This window comes from Ostrea edulis, chromosome 9 (genome assembly GCF_947568905.1).
Source record: "Ostrea edulis chromosome 9, xbOstEdul1.1, whole genome shotgun sequence".
NCBI lineage: Eukaryota > Metazoa > Mollusca > Bivalvia > Ostreida > Ostreidae > Ostrea > Ostrea edulis.
The window spans coordinates 37120297-37136301 of NC_079172.1; the positions used below are offsets into that span (position 1 = coordinate 37120297).

The 16005-nt window shown below is 35.5% G+C and overlaps 2 protein-coding genes across 47 annotated transcripts in view; both read left to right on the forward strand.

Moving 5' to 3' along the window:
• The window catches only part of LOC125659436 (leucine-rich repeat-containing protein 15-like), a 615079-nt gene that overhangs the window by 433994 nt on the left and 165080 nt on the right, over positions 1-16005 (forward strand). The window lies entirely within an intron of this gene.
• LOC125659430 (xylulose kinase-like) overlaps positions 1216-16005 on the forward strand; it is a 43362-nt gene continuing 28572 nt past the window's right edge. The window contains exons 1-11 of one of the 3 annotated variants that reach the window (XM_048891101.2): positions 1584-1801; positions 2225-2371; positions 2479-2561; positions 3925-3994; positions 4428-4508; positions 4871-4957; positions 9878-9970; positions 13088-13189; positions 13903-14034; positions 14371-14430; positions 14534-14615. In XM_048891101.2, coding sequence (XP_048747058.1) covers positions 3983-3994; positions 4428-4508; positions 4871-4957; positions 9878-9970; positions 13088-13189; positions 13903-14034; positions 14371-14430; positions 14534-14615 — 649 coding nt within the window. In that variant the 5' untranslated portion in view covers positions 1584-1801; positions 2225-2371; positions 2479-2561; positions 3925-3982. Of the gene's footprint in view, positions 1369-1583; positions 2372-2478; positions 2562-3924; positions 3995-4427; positions 4509-4870; positions 4958-9877; positions 9971-13087; positions 13190-13902; positions 14035-14370; positions 14431-14533; positions 14616-16005 lie in introns of those variants that run through there. The other 2 variants (XM_048891099.2, XM_048891100.2) reach the window with 2 other exon arrangements.

Sequence of the window (16005 nt, forward strand, 5' to 3'; positions counted from 1 at the left end):
GTTGCTGATAAATATGGTTAGCAGAGTCTGCTTGTTTGGCAGTGTTGTCAACACCCTCGCTTCCTGGAATGCCGACATGTGAAGATGTGTTGATTGTATTGCGTGGAATGATGCAAGAGGGTGAGGATGGTGTTGAGAAGATCTGGCCTACTAGTTTGAAATGTTTGTAGTGCGCTAAGGGAGTCACTGAGAATTACCGTTCTCCGACATCCCTTATTGTGAATGTATTTAAGTGCAGCAATTAAAGCAACCATCTCCGCCGAATAGACAGAGATGTTGTCCGTGCAACTATACCCCTCCTCTGTGGGACCGCTGGGGTCGTAGATGGCTGCACCCGTTTTGCTTGTAGTGGGTTCTTTGCTTCCATCAGTGTAGATTTTTTGAAACCCTTGGTAGTGTATGTCTATGCGTTGCAGTGCAATTGCTTTAATCTGTAGTTGGTTACTGTGTTGTTGGGTTTTTTGTTGTTGTTGATTGCACTGCCGATATTGGTGCAAACTGTAGGAGGAGGAGAGGTCCATGGAGCAATTGTTTGGTTGGTGGCTCGGGTAGCCCATAAGTGTTTGTGTATTTCCATATTTGGTAGCCAAATGGTCCATTTTTTCTACCCTCCCCCCACCTTTCGCTGGATTTGGTGTCAGGGTATGCGTATGTATGAGGTGCTTGCAATAATGTATTTGCAGGATTTGTTTTGTCAGAGGAGACCCTAACCCAGTACCTTAGAGAAAGTTGTAGTCTGCATAGGTTAAGTGGTAGTTCTCCCGATTCCAAAAGGACTGTGATTTTTTTCTGTGCTGTGGTGAGGTGTCATCTTGTATTTGAGTATTTTGTTCTGTGTTTTAAAAAACAGGAACAGAAATAATTTTACTAGACAGGATCCACCTTTCCAAAAACCCTTAAAATCTGCGTCATTTTATTAATATCACTATTAAAAATGACAGAAAATAGGAAAAGTGACTACATTTGACACATATTTCAAGCCCTATCAAAAATCTGTAAAATCCAGGAGATAACGGGGACTTCACTCCCTATGTCCCCTCCAGGACGAATTTCATGCCCTGGACCCTCTTGGGGCCTCCAGGCGGCCCCATAACCCCCTGCCTCATATAAAGATGCGCCCTCTAACCGCAGTTTCTGTGTCAAACAATTAATTTTCGAAAACCCTCATAAAAATAAAATGTTAATGCATTTCATATTCTTTCTCTCCACATGATCTCAGAAACACGTGCTTTGCCAGCCTTCCCACTTTTTAGTACCTGCCTCTGGTAAGCCTAATCGTAAAATGACCCAGATTTTCGATATCGACTGATAACAATGGACGCGGAGGAAGCTCGGCTGTTTCTCGGACTTGATTTTAGCACACAACAGGTAATTTTATATAATTGTGTTAATGCATTCCAGACCTTCATAAACATTTAAGAAATTTACATTACTGTGAACATTTTTTTCCTTTGCATTGCATTGCACATTAGTCAACAATCTCGATCCCGATGTGAATGTAGTTCAAGGATTACCTTATTGCAATGTTAGGCAGATCTTAGATATAGATCTCTCTCTCTCTCTCTCTCTCTCTCTCTCTCTCTCTCTCTCTCTCTCTCTGATGAAAATATTTACACATGATTGAATCACAGGGGAAGATATTTATATATAGATTGAGAAGAAAATGGAAAAGAAGACCCTGTGATTGAATTATATACATATCAAGAACTCTATCAATTGATTAGGACGTATCTTTTTTTTTATGAAACTAGGCATAGTCGCTAGATTGCAAATTCTCTGTTGGAATTATTTGTGATCGTTAGTAAGTAACTAAATAAATAAGTAAATTTGATTTAAAGTCGGCTCTGCACTGTATACAAATAGCAACAAATAACAGTCAATTGTTAACCCCAATAACCCCAAACGGGGCATAATTAGTGGAGGATTGGGGGTGGGTGGGGGGTGGAACCTATAAAGGATGTGGTAACTATAAATGAACGGAAGAAGGAACAAGAATTTCAGTCAAAAACGCTTTAAAATGCACCATTTTAAATCAATTTTTTTGTTAGATTCGAGGGTTATAACCACCACCCCCTCCCATGCCCTCCCCCTTTGGGCCTCATTGTCTGATAAATCAATTTTAAATTGTTCATTTTCAAATGTACTGATTTAGATAATTTCTCTCTTTCATGACTAAATTTGACACAATGAATTATAGGGAAGTGAATTTCAACAATTTTTGCAGAATCATTTCTAGGAACATTGTAATATCTACCAGTTTCAATAACAAGTCTGTGATGGCACTCGGAATCTACAAAATGACATTGGATCTATATTTGTAATTATTAATTGAAGTAAAATATTCTTCACATACAAAATTTGACTTTTAAAGGTAAGAATGTGACAAGTTTACCATCTTGCAAGTTCTTATTTATATATACATTTCCAATCTGAAATATTTGAATGATATTTGATATGTACAGTGCACTGTGATTTCAGATCAAGGCAGTCACCATAAATGATGACTTGAAAATAGTGAATGAGACTGCAGTGAAGTTTGACACTGACCTTCCAGAATACAAGTAAATACTGACACTGTCATCCCAGTATACAAATCAGTACTGACACTGTCATCCCAGTATACAAATCAGTACTGACACTGTCATCCCAGTATACAAATCAGTACTGACACTGTCATCACAGTATACAAATCGGTACTGACACTGTCATCTCAGTATACAAATCGGTACTGACAATGTCATCGCAGTATACAAATCGGTACTGACAATGTCATCGCAGTATACAAATCAGTACTGAAACTGTCATCACAATATACAAATCAGTACTGACACTGTCATCCCAGTATACAAATCAGTACTGACACTGTCATCCCAGTATACAAATCGGTACTGACAATGTCATCGCAGTATACAAATCAGTACTGACACTGTCATCTCAGTATACAAATCGGTACTGACAATGTCATCGCAGTATACAAATCAGTACTATTGTTTTTCAGGTCAAAGTTCAAGGGACAATCTACTTTGGACATAGGAATATACTGTCAGTTCAATATCTTCAGTACCCTTTGCTTGACAGACATCAAACTTTGTACACTGGTACATCTTCAGGAGAAGATGGTCCCTATTGATTTTGATGTCACATGGTCAAAGGTCAAGGGTCAAACTGGACATAGGAATATACTGTCCGCTCAATATCTTGAGAACCCTTTGCTTGACAGACATCAAACTTTGTACACTGGTACATCTTCAGGAGAAGATGGCCCCTATTGATTTTGATGTCACATGGTCAAAGGTCAAGGGTCAAACTGGTCATAGGAATATACTGTCTGCTCAATATCTTGAGAACCCTTTGCTTGACAGACACGAAACTTTGTACACTGGTACATCTTCAGGAGAAGATGACCCCTATTGATTTTTAGGTCGCATGGTCAATCCACTCTTGACATAGGAAAATATTGTCTGTTCAATATTTTGAATTGATGATACTACTATCAATTAAATGATGTGTGTGTAAACCCTTTTTTAATTTTGCATCATGTGGGGCCATATGTGAATTACAAACATCTCTTGTTGTTAAGGTTTTTATATACAATGTACTGTAGATTCATTATTTTATGTAAGTACTTTACTATGACAAAATGACTTGTATATGCCAAATGGTACTTACAGTGAACATGAATTTGTGTGTTGTCTGTTAATCAAGAATTCTTACATGTATTTTAGCACCAGAAAATAAAAAACGAGTGATTTTATTTCATGACTGATGCCTCTTTCAAAATTATGTGATAAGAAATCCCCTCACGCTTATTTAGAAATCTACAGTAAGTTAGCGTATAGTGGTCCACAACAATTAACATAATGAGCTTTTACACATAATGCATAAGAAATTAGAATTTTAATTCAAGAATTTGAATGATTTTAGAACCCAGGGAGGGGTCCACATCCAAGATGACCACGTGACAGTTACCACCCCATCAATTATGTGGGTCAAGGTAAGTCCAGCCATTGCTATTTCGAATGATCAAAAGTACAGGTAATTTGTCTGCTAAGTACATGTAGATTGCTGTGTTAAGATGACAATCTGTCAGTCTTACTTGGGTTCTGCATTTTTTAATTTCTGAAAACGTTTGCACTAACATGACAGAATGTTGCTACATCAGGCAAAAGTTCTAACACCGTAATCTTCTGATGCTGTATTTTCATTTGTGGTAATATCATTTGATCACTGTTTTCAACCTCCCTCAAAAATTGATGGATGAAAAGTAATTTGTTCATAATTGATATTACCAAATTAAATTATTGTATTTAGCACACTATTTAATATTTCCAAAGAACGGCATACTGAATTCATGTTTTTGGAATATATATATGGCAACACAGTTCTAAGAAAGATATGATAAGGTATGCAATGTCTCTTTTTAAAAGGCATTTGACATTTTACTGGATCGAATGAAGGAAGATGGCTTCCCTTTCAACAGGCTGGTGTGCATATCCGGTGCTGGCCAGGTGTGTTTTGTTAAAGGTTAACGCGTCTTGTTCTGCACACAGTAAAACATGGCAGCAGGGCCATCCAATTTATCTTTGTTGATAGACATAACTCGTTACATTCAGTGCGTAAAGTGTTATTTCTAATCTTGTCGGAAATGAACATCACTTTTCTGTATGCTGTGTTCACGTCTGTGTGTGTAACACTGTTGATCTAAGTTTAAGTTAATTCTTATGGAAAATTAAATTTGCTACCAAATTGTAATCCCTATATGGGAATTAAACAAAAAAAAACAACCATTTCAGCTACAGCATTTCATGATTTTTTTCCCCTTCATCAGATTGGAAGGTTTTGATTAAATGTAACCTGTTCTTTTGTTCAGCAACACGGCAGTGTGTATTGGAAGAAGGGAACCAAGGAAGTCTTGAAAAATCTTACAGAGAAAGCGTCACTGCATGAACAACTACAGGTAAAAATGAATGAGTTTGTGAGAAAGCGTCACTGCATGAACAACTACAGGTAAAAATGAATGAGTTTGTGAGAAAGCATCACTGCATGAACAACTACAGGTAAAATATTGATTACCTTGTGAGTAAAAAAAACATTGAATATTTACTATTAAAGGTGTAATAGGAAGGGAGAAAATGCAATGGACCAGATCAGGATTCAAACCCTGACCCCCTGAATCTCTAGTCAGGAGCTCTATCAACTGAGCTATCTGGCCACTGGTGATCGAACCTGGCTGACCGCTACATTCTTACTTCCTTAAATGTCTTCACACTTGAAGACATTAATCCCTGATCTTAATCCCCTTGCAGGCATTTTCTTACTTCCTGTTACATTTGGTGCCATGGACCAGCCCCTGGAATTTAAAAATGATTTAAGAACACCAAAAACAGTGTAAATGTTGAATGAGCATTTCAAAAGAATACTGGAAAAAAATCTTTATGAAACTCTTTAAAAATGTAAGAGTCTTTAAGCATCTCTGACAATAAATAAAGGTGTTAACCAGTTATGGAAAAGGACAAGCATGATCTGATGGATGTATATAATGTAGGTGGTATAACTTTGCCTGAAAGATAGTGTGGTGTTTTTCAACGATATAGAAGTTTTGGTATCATTATACCCCTCGAACGAAGTTCTAGGGGGTATATAGGAATCACTCTGTCTGTCTGTCTGTCCGTGACGTCTGTCTGTCTCCAGATTCGTGTCCGGGCCATAACTTCTTTGTTCTTTGACAGGCATACCATATTTGGCACACAGGTGGATCACCATGAGACGATGTGTCATGTACCTTCATGACCTCTATTTGACCTTGACTCTTTACCTTAAGGTCAAAATTAAAGGTTTTTTACAATGGATTCGTGTCCGGGCCATAACTTCTTTGTTCTTTGACATAGGCATACCATATTTGACACATGAGTGTATCACCATGAGACGATGTGTCATGTACCTTCATGACCTCCATATGACCTCGACCTCAAGGTCAAAATTAAAGGTTTTTACAATAGACTCGTGTCAGGGCCGTAACTTCTTTGTTCTTTGACATAGGCATACCATATTTGGCACACAGGTGTATCACCATGAGACAATGTGTCATGTACCTTCATGACCTCCATATGACCTTGACCTCAAGGTCAAAATTAAAGGTTTTTATAATGGATTCGTGTCAGGGCCATAACTTTTTTGTTCTTTGACATAGGCATACCATATTTGACACATGAGTGTATCACCATGAGACGATGTGTCAGGTACCTTCATGACCTCTATATGACCTTGAACTTTGACCTCAAGGTCAAAATTGATTATAGGGTTTTGACATAGTCATACCATAAGACATGGGTGTATCACCATGAGACTATGTGTCATGTACATTCATGACCTCTTTATGATCTTGACCTTTGAGCTCAAGGTCAAAATTATAGGTTTATACCATGGATTTGTGTTCGGACTATATCTTCCATTTTCTTCTACAAAGGCATACTGTATTTTTACACTTAGGAAAGAGGTAATTTATGCCTATTAACAACACCCTTTGGAAGATTGGGGTAACGGGGGGTATTCTTAGTGAGCATTGCTCACAGTACCTCTTGTTTCAGATACAATTCACTTGCATCGTAGTTTGTTTCTTGTATTAGTGTATAACCAGACCTGTGTTATAGTTAGCACAGTTTGATAGTTTCTTGTTGTGACATATATAAAATGTAAATTCAGCTTTTGCATATTACTTATGGTTGTGCCTTTATATATAGACATTACTAAGTTATTGTAGCAAAAAGGGGGAGAATAGTCATTGGATTAATTGTGGATTGAACCAGGGACTCTAGCATTACTATAAAGGTGCTCTAGCCACTGAGCTAACCAGGTCGACATACGAAGTATAGTAATATCACTACAATGTAAGATTGAAACCTATTTTGGAAATCCTACAAGAACTCTTCATACCGAGGAGATGAAAAAACAAAACAGTTTAGAAAAAAGTGGCCGAAATTCCTGCGCAAGTGGAGCATAACTTCCTTGTGTCTATAAATAGAGCACTGCATGATCATTCATATCAGGCTGGGCATCTCACACGGAATACTCATGACAATGTTAACAGGCATCGTGACATTGTTAACAGGATTCATGACATTGTGAACAGGAATCATGACATTGTTAACAGGAATCATGACATTGTCAACATAAATCATGACATTGTTAATAGGAATCATGACATTGTTAACAGGAATCATGACATTGTTAACAGGAATCATGGCATTGTTAATAGGAATTATGACATTGTTAACAGGAATTATGACATTGTTAACAGGCATCATGATATTGTTAATAGGCATCATGACATTGTTAACATGAATTTAACAGGAATCATGACATTGTTAACAGGAATCAGGACATTGTCAACATGAATCATGACATTGTTAACAGGAATCATGACATTGTTTACAGGCATCATGACATTGTTAACAGGAATCTTGACATTGTTGATAGGCATCATGACATGGTTAACAGGAATCATGACATTGTTAACAGGAATCATGGCATTGTCAACAGGAATCATGACATGGTTAACAGGAATCATGAAATGGTTAACAGGAATCATGAAATGGTTAACAGGAATCATGAATTTGTTAACAGGAATCATGACATTAATTTTTAACAGGAATCATGACATTGATAACAGGCATCATGACATTGATAACAGGAATCTTGACATTGTTAATAGGAATCATGACATTATTAACAGGAATCATGACATTGTTAACAGGCATCATGACATTGTTAACAGGAATCATGACATTGTTAACAGGAATCATGACATTGATAACAGGAATCTTGACATTGTTAACAGGCGTCATGACATTATTAACAGGAATCATGACATTGTTAACAGGCATCATGACATTGTTAACAGGATTGTGACATTGTTGATAGGCATCATGACATTTTTAACAGGAATCATGACATTATTAACAGGAATCATGACATTGTTAGCAGGCATCATGACATTGTGAACAGGATCGTGACATTGTTGATAGGTATCATGACATTGTTAACAGGCATTATGAAAATGTTAACAGGAATCATGGCATTGTGAACAGGAATCCTGACATTGTGAACAGGAATCATGACATTGTTAACAGAAATCATGACATTGTTAACAGGAATCATGACATTGTTAACAGGCATCATGACATTGTTGATAGGAATCATGACATTATAACAGGCATCATGACATTGTTAAAAGGAATCGTGACATTCAGCTAACTGGAATCATGACATCATAGAACTGGAATTGTAACATTGTAGAACTGGAATTGTGATGTTAAAACATTTATTTTGTCATCACTTTTTGTTTTTTTGACTCAGAATTGCAATAACTCACACATTTTATATCCTCCATAATATACAGAAGTTAGACTTCAATTCTTCATACAGTAAAACACACTTAAAATGAACACGTTTATAACAAACTCACACTTACAGTAAAACACACTTATAATGAACACGTTTATAACACATTCACACTTACAGTAAAACACACTTATAATGAACACGTTTATAACAAACTCACACTTACAGTAAAACACACTTATAATGAACATGTTTATAACAAATTCACACTTACAGTAAAACACACTTATAATGAACATGTTTATAACAAATTCACACTTACAGTAAATCACACTTATAATGAACACGTTTATAACAAATTCACACTTACAGTAAAACACACTTATAATAAACACTTTTATAACAAATTCACACTTACAGTAAAACACACTTATAATGAACATGTTTATAACAAATTCACACTTACAGTAAAACACGCTTATAATGAACACGTTTATAACAAATTCACACTTACAGTAAAACACACTTATAATGAACACGTTTATAACAAATTCACACTTACAGTAAATCACACTTATAATGAACATGTTTATAACAAATTCACACTTACAGTAAAACACACTTATAATGAACATGTTTATAACAAATTCACACTTACAGTAAAACACACTTATAATGAACACGTTTATAACAAATTCACACTGATTGCCAAGATATTATTTATTTCCCTATAAGAGGAAAGTAAAAAAAAATTTATTGGATATAACAAAGTTACAAGGTAAGTTTTAAGCGATCTGTTTTTTGCTGGCCCTGGGGGTTCGCTATACTGTAACTTTGTTTTACTGTATAATGAAGTTTGGTTATAGCGAGCTGTTTTTTTCGATGGCCCTGGGTATTCAATATAACCTTGTTTTACTGTATATTGATGTTTGGTTATAGCAAACTGTTTTTTCGCTGGCCCTGGGGGTTTGCTATGACTATGTTTTACTGTATAATGAAGTTTGGTTATAGCAAATTGGGTTTTTTTCACTGGCCCTAGGGGTTTGCTATAACTATATTTTACTGTATAATGAAGTTTGGTTATAGCAAACTGTTTTTTCGCTGGCCCTGGGGGTTTGCTATAACTATGTTTTACTGTATAATGAAGTTTGGTTATAGCAAACTGGGTTTTTTTCACTGGCCCTAGGGGTTTACTATAACTATATTTTACTGTATAATGAAGTTTGGTTATAGCAAATTGGTTTTTTTTTCGCTGGCCCTGGAGGTTCCTATAGCCTTGCTTATTGTATCTACATTTTATGATTTAACTTGTTTCTTGTTAAAAGGGCATTAATGTATGTACATGTATACAGTCAAGAAATACAAAAATGCATGTAAAAAACAATGGGAAAAGTATATAAAATCGAGAATTGCCGAAAGAAAAAGAAAGAAAAAACCAGATATGGCCATTCATTTACTGTGTGCCCACACGGTAGGGTATGATGATGGTAAATTAGTATGATGATTGTAAATTAGTGGCAGTTTGTTTTCCTGACAGAATGGTTTTTCCATCCCTGATTCACCGATTTGGATGGATGCCAGCACAACAAAGAATTGCCGGGAGCTAGAGGATAAAGTGGGAGGTCCTCTGGTGAGTTACCTCAAGTGGATATATCCTGGTGGGTTATCCTAAATGGGAGGCCCCTGCTGGGTTATTTTAAGTTTGAGGTCGCTGAGTGGGTTATTTTAAGTTTGAGGTGACTGAGTGGGTTATCTTAAAGGACATATCTCATGTTTTCAAAGTATACAATATTACATGCATTTTGTCTTCTTTATGCTTATAGTAATTAATTCTAATAGTTCGTTCGCCGAAATTTTGCGATAATTAACCACAATACAGACTTAAATCTAAGCCTGGATTTCAAAAAGTCAAGTTAATTAGGTAGGTAGTCACGTGGTACAGTGACGTCACATGCGCCCTTCGGATTGTGAAAGTACTGCGAGATATTATTAAAAACTCAACTTTTAGGGGCCTAATTAATTTACCATGGGCAACATTTAAATCGATGTTGATAAATTGTCCGAGTTTTATATGTGTTCGCCACCAGTGCACACATATAACGATGTAAATACCCAAATATAGCGAGTAAAGCGTGTATGAAATCGGCAAAATTGTGAGTAAATAATGTTTATATGGGTCGCTGTCTACAAACTGTTTGGGGATGTTATTCCTTTATACATCTGTAATTGGCGCTGTTTTTCTAAAATAAACAGTGCAATCATTATTTATTTTTGGATTAGACAAATTATGATACGTTAAATTGTTGACAACTAGGCCCTATGCCAAGCTATTGTCACGCGTGCATTTCGGAAAGAAAGAAAAAAGACAACACACACACAAATCAATAAAAATATTCAAATTTAAAGTGGTAATCACATTATTTTATTTTGATAAAGCAATCTTATTACTATTTTTGAACTGTGATCTGCACGTCTTTAGGAAGTACGAAGTGGGAGCACGGCGTTATAGCCTACTGACGCACTCAAGATGCTACGAGTTCAATAAAGAAATAATTTTATAATTCAATTTAAAGTTAGGAAATACAATATTTTATTATTTGTATAATTAAAAGTTCAATTATTTTGTATCTTTATTTTTTGTTGTTGTAAATCTACCAGTTGGTAGAAGTTACATTGTACAGTGTTGTATCGTCGATATATGTTGTTAAAAGGTGAAGGTCAGTTGATCCGAGTGTGTATTGAATTTGAAGAGCAAAACAGAATGTATGCTATAGGCCTACCAGTACTAATAAAGCTTCGATATATCCATTTTCTCGCAGTTTATCAGGGTCTCTGTCCAAGCGATGTTTGAAAAGGTGACTGGGTGTGTTTTTTAAAGGTAAAGTTTTTGCTCCAACAAAAAAATTATCCACGTCTTTTTTCTCGTACCTTCCTTCGAAAAATTGAAAAATACTCAGTCTAAATCCTTTCTACCGACAACTAGTACACCCAAGCACGGCACAAAACATCTTAATGCATTATTATTTACAAGCCGTTAACATGACAATTGGTTTTTTGTCGATTAAATCTAATCTGTTTATGAAATGACCAATAGATGTTTTCAAACCCGAGGGCGCATATGACGTCACACAAAATGGCGCGTAAACTAGCGAAAGAAAATATGCATATCGCAAGATTTGAATTTCATCGGTTTCAAACTCGAAAACTACGCAAAATATTTCATTTAAAACACATTTAAAGTAGTTTTAGGCATAAAAAGAGTTAATTTTGCTGAAAAAATGAAAAAGTTTAGAAACATGCGTTGTGTCCTTTAAGTTTGTGGTCACTAAGTGGGTTATCTTACATCTGAGGTGCTCTAGTATGTTTTATGTTTGAGGTCCTCTGATGGGTTATTATGTCTCCCCTCTTTCAGGGGAAGACATTGCTTTAGGCTTTCCATCCATCCATCTGTCTGTCACAAAACCTTGTGAACTCTTCTCCTCCTATATGGCTCTCTTATAGACTTGAAACTTTGTACAATATATGCTTTAATATCATTTGTAGATGTGCATATTGTCAGGATGAGAGGATACAATTCTTTTCCTAATAGTTATAGTGGATCTAAGAGGGATGGAGGATGTAAAATATCTTGTGAACATCTTTTCTCCTATATGGTTTATTTGATATATTTGAAACTTTGTACAGTGCTTCATTGCCATTTGCAGATGTGCATATTGTCAGGACAGGAGGATCCAATTCTTTTCCTAAATGTTGTAGTGGATCTAAGAGGAGTGGAGGATGTAAAATAGCTTGTGAATGCTTCTCCTCCTATATGGCTTATTTGATAGACTTGAAACTTACAATACTTCATTGCCATTTGCAGATGTGCATATTGTAGGGACAGAAGGATCCAATTGTTATCCTTAAAGTTATAGTGGATCTGAGGGGTGGAGGATGTAAAATAGTTTATGAGCACTTCTCCTCCTATATGGTTCATCAGAGTTCTTAATGTTTATATATATGTTCCAGTTCATGCTTTCTCCTCCACACTATGCAGTACATTAATGGAAGGAGGTTTCATTTGGTCACGAGTGCTCCCAATTTGAAGAGCTGGGGATACATTTGTTATTCATGAAAACAATTTCTAGTCTTAAGTTTAATTGATTGATTGATTGTATATTTTTTAACGTCCCTCTCAAGAATATTTCACTCATATGGAGACGTCACCATTGACGGTGAAAGGCTGCGAAATTTAGGCCTATGCTTGGTGTTTACGGCCTTTGAGCACAGAGGGATCTTTATCGTACCACAACTGCTGTGAAACTGGGCTTAAATTTTTGCTGTCTCATCCCGAGGACCGCCCATTTAGTCGCCTCTTAAGACAAGTAAGGGGTACTGAGGACCTATTCTAATCACGAAAGTTATATTGTTTGAGGTTCTCTGGAGGATTATCTGATGTCAGAGGTTCTCTAGTGGGTTATATTATGTTTGAGGTCCCCTGGTGGGTTGTCTTATGTTTGAGGTCCCCTGGTGGGTTACTCAAGTTGGAAATTCCCTGATTGGTTGTCTTAGGAGAGAAGGTGTCATTTATTGCTTTATTTTATTTTGATAGTAAAAATGAAATGCAAGATACAAATGATCGATTGAAATATTTTCAAAAACATAAATTAATATTTTCCAGTAAATTTCAAAGTTCTAAAACATGTTTAACTTATTAGATGTGTACTTTTGAAATAAACTGCAAATGTTGGTTGCATTATTTTTGCAGAAACTGGCAGAAATAACGGGGTCTCGTGGCTTTGAGAGATACACAGGAAATCAGATCATGAAGATATCTCAGACAAGGCCATCAGAGTATGAGATCACAGAGGTAAAATGATACTGTTAGTTAACATCAGAGTATGACATCACAGAGGTAAAGTGATACTGTTAGTTAACATCAGAGTATGACATCACAGAGGTAAAGTGATACTGTTAGTTAACATCAGAGTATGACATCACAGAGGTAACGTACGTAATACTGTTTGTTAACATCAGAGTATGACATCACAGAGGTAAAGTGATACTGTTAGTTAACATCAGAGTATGACATCGCAGAGGTAAAGTGATACTGTTAGTTAACATCAGAGTATGACATCACAGAGTTAAAATGATACTGTTAGTTAACATCAGAGTATGACATCACAGAGTTAAAATGATACTGTTTGTTAACATCAGAGTATGACATCACAGAGTTAAAATGATACTGTTTGTTAACATCAGAGTATGACATCACAGAGTTAAAGTGATACTGTTACTTGACATCAGAGTATGACATATCACAGAGTTAAAATGATACTGTTAGTTAACATCAGAGTATTAGGTCACAGAGTTAAAGTAATACTGTTAGACAATATCATGTGTCATGTGTAAATTTGTTTATTTTCAAATTCTGAACCAACTGTAACACTGCAGACCTTCATACTGTATGGAGAATTGGCAGATATAAATGGAGACTTACTAAGACAGTAAAAAGAAGTACACATGTAAATAATAAACACACCTGGCCAGTATCAAGTGGATATATGTTTCAAATCTTTGTAGAGGATATCACTGGTCAGTAGCTTTGCTGCATCGCTCTTGATTGGAGATTATGCACCAATAGATTTGAGTGATGGGTCCGGAATGAACCTGCTGGACATTACAACAAAGAAGTGGTCACCCAAATGTCTACAGGTAAATATTTTTGTCTGAGTCAGTGCAATCCATATGAATGGTGCATGAACCGTACTGATACCCTTTAAGTAGGAATTCTGAAATCCTTGTAGCAGTACATGTATGTTGATAAAAGGTTGAGTTTGTGTGTTTGTGCTTGCGTGTGTGCATGTGCGTTTTTTAACAAGGTGGAATAATGTGTCTAGATGAAGCATGATGGGTTTTTCTTTTTTAAAAAGGCATTTAAATTATAATGCTTGCAAGAAAACTTTGAAGTAGTTTCCATGGACTCTGATATAGAATAGCTGTTTAGTGATTGAGAAACACCACTTATCAAATGCACCCTTTATATTTAAGGCCTGTGGATCAGACTTAAGTTCAAAACTGGGGGACATGGTGTCATCAAAACAAATTATTGTAAGTATATATCATTTGCTGCTAAATACACATGTCATCTCCTGTGCATCTAAGGAGATTTGCTAAATCAGATAGTGCACAGCTGTTTATTTAATTTTCACAGGGAAGTGTAAGCCAGTTTCTCATTGGTCGATACAACTTCAATCCCAGCTGTAAGGTCGTGGCTTTCACAGGAGATAATCCTGGTACGTTTCCTTCCTAAGATTGTTTCGATGATAATTCATGCTCTTACTGTTCAGTCATTCACTGTTTATATTCTATTTGTAGTTACACAATTTCCTAACTTTTGTTACAAATAATATTGTGATTTTTTAATTATTTTTCATCAGATAGACAAAGTTTCTTGTTGGCCAAAAATATTATATAATTATATTTACAACATAGGAAAACATAAGTTCTGCAGAATTTTGATAGACATATAAATGTACTAGATCTATTAGTAAAAATATTTGTAACTATTAGATATAAAATATACAAATATAAGCAACACATCTCCTTTTGACAGTCAGAGATTTTATAGAATGTTCCTCAGAAGAGAAAGGGGGGCTTAGAATAATCAAAGTCCTGACAGTACTGAAAGACGGGGTCAAATTATTCAATGCATAACTTTCAGAAATGGTGCAGTTATGCTAATATGACAATTCATAGGAAAACTCTCCAGACAAATACTTTAATCAGACATAGGTCTTGAATTGCAGATTTACGTACAACTTCCTATTCATGTTTTTGATACAAGAAAAGAAGTGTTCAAAATCGAAATTTTCTTGAAATCTGTTCCTTTTTTATGGTTTTGAGTCCAAAACGAATATCTTAAGGAATGCTTGTATTGTGACCTCCTAGTCTTGTTGCCAGTTTTGTTTAATCAATATGATCCAGAACTGGATATTCTTGGTTATCATTTCGCCGAGATAGTTCCTTCCTTATTAAACCTCAATATTCTTGGTTTGTATTTTATAGTGAGGGTCACCATTTTAACTTGTGCACTTAGCTCTTCAGCTATTCGTAGCTAAATCAGGTGCTGAACTCTTGTGAAAAAGCATGAATGCTATAATAAAGTAAATGAAAAGAAATATAGATAAAGGTATGGAACAAAGTTTAATATGTCAACAGAACAGAAAGATAACATATGATAGGTTGACAGTATATGTTTAATATCTTATTTTTTATGGACCAACATAATGAAACCAAATGTTAAAGATAAAATTGATAATGGCATAATTTGGAATTGCACAATACAACCTGTCAATAACACATGAAAGGTTAAAATCAAGTGGATATGTAAACACTCCAATTCTTTCTTTAGTAAAGGACATTTTCTAAACTACTAAAACTGTAAACAAGAACATGTAAATTGTAAACATTGTAACAAAATTGGTAACATAGTAATTTCAAATTTTTTAACACACATTTGGGCTAGAAGTTTCCTATGCAATGAAAAATATTTACATGTTACAGTCCAACATAAATAAACAAGTCCACAAGCCAGACAACTGTCTTCTCAAGTGAAACAATATGACATGAAGTGCTGCAAATTCAGGCATTTTAGAATATTATTTATATACCAGTATCTGGACT